Source organism: Mirounga leonina, unplaced genomic scaffold, assembly GCF_011800145.1.
Source record: "Mirounga leonina isolate KUSES-001 unplaced genomic scaffold, KU_Mleo_1.0 Mir_376, whole genome shotgun sequence".
In the NCBI taxonomy this organism is placed as follows: domain Eukaryota; kingdom Metazoa; phylum Chordata; class Mammalia; order Carnivora; family Phocidae; genus Mirounga; species Mirounga leonina.
In genome coordinates, this window is record NW_023270718.1 from 11,200,293 (window position 1) to 11,206,593 (window position 6,301).

General features: G+C 41.2%; 1 protein-coding gene across 1 annotated transcript; it reads right to left on the reverse strand.

The window, feature by feature from the left end:
* Positions 1–8: 8 nt before the first annotated feature.
* On the reverse strand, positions 9–425 carry LOC117997918 (COP9 signalosome complex subunit 9). Its single transcript, XM_034986467.1, has one exon. It carries the CDS (start codon positions 408–410, stop codon positions 237–239), a length of 174 nt encoding a protein of 57 aa, XP_034842358.1. The 5' UTR covers positions 411–425; the 3' UTR covers positions 9–236.
* Between the last annotated feature and the right edge of the window lie 5,876 nt (positions 426–6,301).

The window sequence follows — 6,301 nt, forward strand, 5'->3', positions numbered from 1 at the left end:
AAAAAAAATTTTTTTTGATGGCATCGCTTTTTAATTGAAGGACAAATATTGTTCACATTCAGAGATAAGCGGGCCTCATGCAGATAGTTAAAACCATCCTTCTCTTTCTTGGTTAACCATCTCCTAATTTCAAGTAACATCCACGAGTTCTTTAGGACCATCTGAAATTGTCCTCTGAGGAACTCCGCCACACCACCTCGTAACACACATGACCACACGCACCGCTGGACGGCGTCTCACTGGATATCATCATCATCAAACAGATCTTCAAAATCATTAAAAAAGTCTGCATGAACTGCCTTCTCGTTGGCTGCCAAGTCCATCAGGAGCCCCGTGCTGCCTCCTGCCTCGTCCAGGTCCACGTAGGGCCCGGCGCCCTCAGGGAACATCTCGTCTACTGCCGGCTTCATCTCGCCTGCGGGGCCTCCCCCAAATAAATAAAATCTGAAGGAAGGAAGGAAGGAAGGAAGGACGGAGGGAGGAAAGAAGGAAAGAAGGAAAGAAAAGAAAGGAAGGAAGGAAGGAAGGAAGAAAGAAAGAAAGAAAGAAAGAAAGGAGAAAGAAAGAAAGAAAGAAAGAGAAAGAAAGAAAGAAAGAAAGAAAGAAAGAAAGAAAGAAAGAAAGAAAGAAAAGAAAGAAAGAAAGAAGAAAGAAACCTTTGCTCTGGGGTGGGGGGCACCTGTGATGTGGTTTTGGAATATAGGTGAGGTTTGGTGGGGTGGGGTCCGGGGCCAATGGCCAAGAAAGAATTCTTTTTTTTAATAAAGATTTTATTTATTTATTTGACAGAGAGAGATAGTGAAAGAGGGAAAACAAGCAGGGAGCCCGATGCGGGGCTCGATCCCAGGACCCTGGGATCATGACCTGAGCCGAAGGCAGACGCTTAACTGACTGAGCCACCCAGGCACCCCCAAGAAAGAATTCTTGAGGCGTCTTTGGTGCAAAAAGGTGGATAGGACCTGTGGGCAGAAAGAACTGCTGCACAAAGGTTGTGAGGAGTGACTGATTATACACTTGGGAGTTGGGGAAAGAAAGGAAAAGGCAGACACTTAATGACTGAGCCACCCAGGAGCCCCTAGTTTTTTTTTTTTAAGATTTTATCTACTTATTTGAGAGAGAGCACAAGTGGGGAGGTGGGAAGGACAGAGGGAGAGGAAGGAGCAGACTCCCTGCTGAGCAGGGAGCCTGACATGGGGCTTGATCCCCGGACCCCAAGATCATAACCTGAGTCGAAGGTAGGCACTTAACTGACTGAGCCACCCAGGTGCCCCAATTTTTGAGTTTTAAAAGTCACCAGACTTGGCTGGGATAGAGCCCAAAGTGCACTGCTCCTGGTAGGCAAACTGGAGACAAACAGTAAAAAGAGCTATCTGAAAAACACCTGGGATGCACAGGGGATTATTCACTCTTCTGGGAGGGCTTCCCTGAGAGCAGCAAGCAAGGAAACACCTCTCCTGGGACAAAGGAGTTGGCTGGCGCCATTTCCCTACCCCTCTCATCAGGATAAACCAGCTTCAGTAAACAGCACAGTGCCAACACCAGAGGCCTAACCTGCATACACCTGCATACAACACCCACCTGCCCTCTGCCAGTACTGCCCTTCTAGGGCAAGTGGCTTAAGTCCCAGTGCAGCGGTCCCCTTCCCCAGAAAACCAGCAGAAAGCCCTGTACACACCACATCCCCTGACCAGAGAGTTTTACAAGGCTTCAGTTCTAGTGGAAGTAGCATCAGGTCTCATTTAACAAGCAGGCCAGAGCACACCTAGTGAAAACTTACCACATGCCCACTGCAGGCACGGAGAGCCTCTACGGATGACTGGCCTGAAGGATAGAAGAGTCAAAATACAGCATCAGAGTGCATGCAGCACCAGAGACACTCCCTGAAGGACCAGGCCGTGGACACTATATGACCTCTTTTTCATAAAGCCATTACTCTCAGGATCAGGGAACATAACAGGCTTTTCTAATACACAGAAGAAGACAGAGACCTAAACAAAATGCCAAGAGGAAGTAATTCTTCCCAAAAGAAAGAACAAGATAAGGCCACGGCCAGAGATCTAAGTGAAACAAATATAAGGAATATGCCTGATGGAGAATTAAAAACAACAATCATGAGGATACTCACTGGGCTTGAGAAAAGAATGGAAGACTTCAGGGAGGCCCTTACCACAGAAATAAGAGTTAAAAAAAACAGGGTTGCCTGAGTGGCTCAGTTGTTAAGCATCTGCCTTCAGCTCAGGTCATGATTCCAGGGTCCTGGGATCAAGCCCCACATCAGGCTCCCTGCTCCGCGGGGAGCCAGCTTCTCCCTCTCCCACTCTCCCTGCTTGTGTTCCCTCTCTCGCTGTGTCTCTCTCTGTCAAATAAATAAATAATATCTTTAAATAAATAAATAAATAAAAATAAAAGAGAACTGCTGTCTTACAGGAAAACTTCTCCATTTGCAGTAACTCAATTCACAAAAATAAGTACCTTATTGAATAAACTCCCATACAAATATAGATGTTTCTGACGTTCCCGTGGTATTAACAAAGGCACAAGGGGCACCTGGTGGCTCAGTCGGTTAAACATCCATCTCTTGATTTCTGCTCAGGTCATGATCTCACAGTTGAGATCAAGCCCCATGTAGGGCTTTGTCCTGGGCATGGAGGCTGCTTAGGATTCTCTCTCTCCTTCTCCCTCCTCCCCTCCCCTTCCACTTAAGCACTCTTCTCTCTCAAGAAATTAAAAATAACAATTTAAAAATAAACAAAAGTATAGCAAATTTTAAATAAGTAAATCCATTTGATGAAAATAATTGCATTGTAACATATAAAATATCACTACCAATATTTTTATTGGTAAAAACAAGAACAGAAGAACCCATATTTACTATTTTATACCTAGAATAAGTTTATAGGCACTTATATTTGATAAAAGTAAATGATGAATTTATTGGAAGAAATAATTTATTTAAAATAAATTACTAAATATTAAAATATTGGGAAAAATAAAATATTGGAGATTTAGTTAAAAACTCATAGCAAACATTTCTAGCTTTAATCTTAGAGAAAAATAAGTACTAGCTCTAAACATAAAGAATAGCAAATCTGTTAGATAAAAATATTGCAGTATGTTTTCAAAGTTTTATGAGTAAAATATTACTAAACATGAACCAAACTAGATGGAACAAAACAGTTTTGGTGTTTTGGTGGTTTTTTTTTTGGAACAAAACAGGTTTTTTTTTAATATTTGCATCCATTGAAATTAAAAAGCAATGGAAAATGAAAGATACATAAAATAAAAAATAAAAGGTAAAGAAAATATTTAAATATATAGAATGTAAAATAAGAATGGTAATCTTAACATGTTCTTGGCAGTGTTTCTGAATAGGAAATTCCTAGAGGAAAGAGATAATAAATTATGAAATGTTTTTCTCACAAACATTAGAAAAATGCATAACACTGGAAATGTCATTGAATTTCTCAAGATACACTTAGTCTTTTGTTGAAATATTATTTTATGTCCATTTCCCCTTACACAAAATTTACATGATCTTTTATAAAAATAATATTCAAGCATGACTTGTAATTTGGAGTTTGTTAGTGTGGCCTGTAATTGTAAAGACATGTGTGGAAAAACCATCCAGAATGCCAAATATGTAAAATGTTATATCTTTTCTACTATTGTTTAATGAGCCACATTTTACACAGTAGGATTTTTGAGAACTTTCTTCTCCCATATTTTCCAGAGTGATGGTTCAGTTCAGGGTTAATTAAGTCAGTAATTCCTTCTTTCATTTTGCAATTGAGTAAACGAAATGAAATAAAGAGTAATTAACATTAAAATATTGAAGAGATGCCTCACTGTCGACAAACTACTGGACTGTTGATAACCCAATTGTGGGGATATGGGGGAATCATGTCCCACTATCATTTATCACTGACTTTCTATGGTCACTGACTGGTGGTAAATTCCACCAAGGGAATGGGGAGGAGAAAGTAACTCAAGAGGAAGTCTGATCAGAGGTGAGTTAAGAAACCTTAGTGATTACTTAAAAATAAATGAAGGATACTCACTAATTGTTCTGGTATCAATTTCAATGTGGGCAGGAATTTTTCCACACATCCAAGCAAGCGATTCTCTGGACACCAGCTCGGTGTCTTAGAATTCAACTCAATTCTGGGGGCACCTGGGTGGCTCAGTCGTTAGGCGTCTGCCTTCGGCCCAGGTCATGGTCCCAGGGTCCTGGGATCGAGCCCCGCATCGGGCTCCCTGCTCAGCCGGAGGCCTGCTTCTCCCTCTCCCACTCCCCCTGCTTGTGTTCCCTCTCTTGCTCTCTCTCTCTGTCAAATAAATCAATAAAATATTAAAAAAAAATAATAATTCAACTCAATTCTGGCTCCATCCACCTGGAGATAGCGTCAGATTCCACAAGTTAAGGGTCCAGTCCCATAATACTGCCCCACCCCCACCAAATTAAGACATCACCTTCAAGTTCAGATTCTCACCTGTACTTCAGACCAACTGGCTATAGATCAGAGTTTCTCAGGATCAGTTTGGGTTCAGTTAATTTGCTAGAATAGCTCACAAATGAATGATGAAACATCTTTCTTATAAATCACAATATCACACTCCTCCATTGTAAATCATGTTCTTTCCAGTTGGGAAGCTGGATGTGAATAGGTGAGAAGTGTGTCAGAGTGAATATGCACCTAAAATTTGTACATTATAAATTTGTCAAAAAATTTCACAAGGAAATTTATAACTTTTTTTTTTTAAAGATTTTATTTATTTATTTGAGAAAGAGAATGAGATAGAGAGAGAGCATGAGAGGGGGAAGGGTCAGAGGGAGAAGCAGACTCCCCGCTGAGCAGGGAGCCCGATGCGGGACTCGATCCCGGGACTCCAGGATCATGACCTGAGCCGAAGGCAGTCGCTTAACCCACTGAGCCACCCAGGCGCCCCAAGGAAATTTATAATTTTTAAGAACACAACTTAATCATAAGACACAACCCAATAAAGTGAGAGGAATACACTTTGAACAAACACTTCAAAGTGTAATATACATGTGTTTCATGTTGGTTTCAAGGACTGCCCAAATTGCTTTATAAACGCAGTGCAGTCTGGGGCACCTGGGTGGCTCAGTCAATATGCATCTGCCTTTGGCTTGGGTTGTGATCTCAGGGTCCTGGGATCAAGCCCCGTGTCGGGTTCCCTGCTCAGCGGGGAGCCTGTTTCTCCCTCTCCCACTTCCCCTGCTTGTGTTTCCTCTCTCCCTGTCTCTCTGTCAAAAAAATAATAAATAAAATCTTTAAAAAAAAATTCAGTGCAATCCAAAATCCAGCAAGTTGTGTGTGAGTGCACACGCACATGTGTGAGAAAGAGAAGAAAATTGACAAACTGACTTTAAATTATAGGGACATCAAAAGGCCAAAAACTGTCAAGACAGTTTGAAAGAAAAAATTAGTAGGCTTTACCCAACCAGACCACACCATTTCATTAAAAGACTACACAAATTGAGACAGTTTGATTGTGGCACAGATAGACAAATACAGAAATAGAATAAAATAATATCCCTATACTGCCATTTGACTTGTGAAAAAGATTATACTGAAGTGCAGTAGGTTTGGGATTCTTTTTCAATAATTGGTGCTGGGACAAGGAAATATCCATATGGGAACGAATGACTCCTATCTTCCCTTATTTGGTACTGTAAAATGGAAGCATGTAAATTTGCTTCAAACAATATAGATTGCACATGCCAAATGAGTAACAGTAAGATTGCCTGAGTCCACACAGGTGTTAATAGAAATAGCTGGTGGACAAAGAGATTATCACTTTAATGACATGGTAGAAGCTGGAATGCTGATAGCATACATTAGCTCTATGATTCTGTGATAGCCTTATATGGAAGCCAGGTTGGGGCCTACCTATGGCAAAAGCCTCTGAATGCCACCCAGGGGCAACTGCTAGGATGTTGGACCAGAAAAATTCCATTTGAGATACAATTACTAACTGGCCGTTGGGATTTGAAACTGCTCATAAGACTGAAAATCATAAAGTAATTCTGACACCTGAAATACCCATAATGATTCAGGTGATGTTAGAGAAACACTCTAATAAGGAAGGCAGTGCCCAGAAGTGTTCCCTAATAAAATGGAAATGATTTGTGCAGGAATATGCTACCAGGGGAATCCAAGGAGGTACTCTTTGTGTTCACAAGCAGGTAGCCTCTTTTCCCCTAGGGCCAAGTTTGGAAACAGGTGTGGAGCTCCTGGATCCTATGATCACATGACCATGTGGGTGGTAACTTGGCCCA

What these genes read in the sequence shown, in the direction of transcription:
- LOC117997918 (XM_034986467.1), bottom strand. Translation starts at nt 410, where the DNA reads ATGAAGCCGGCAGTAGACGAGATGTTCCCTGAGGGCGCCGGGCCCTAC.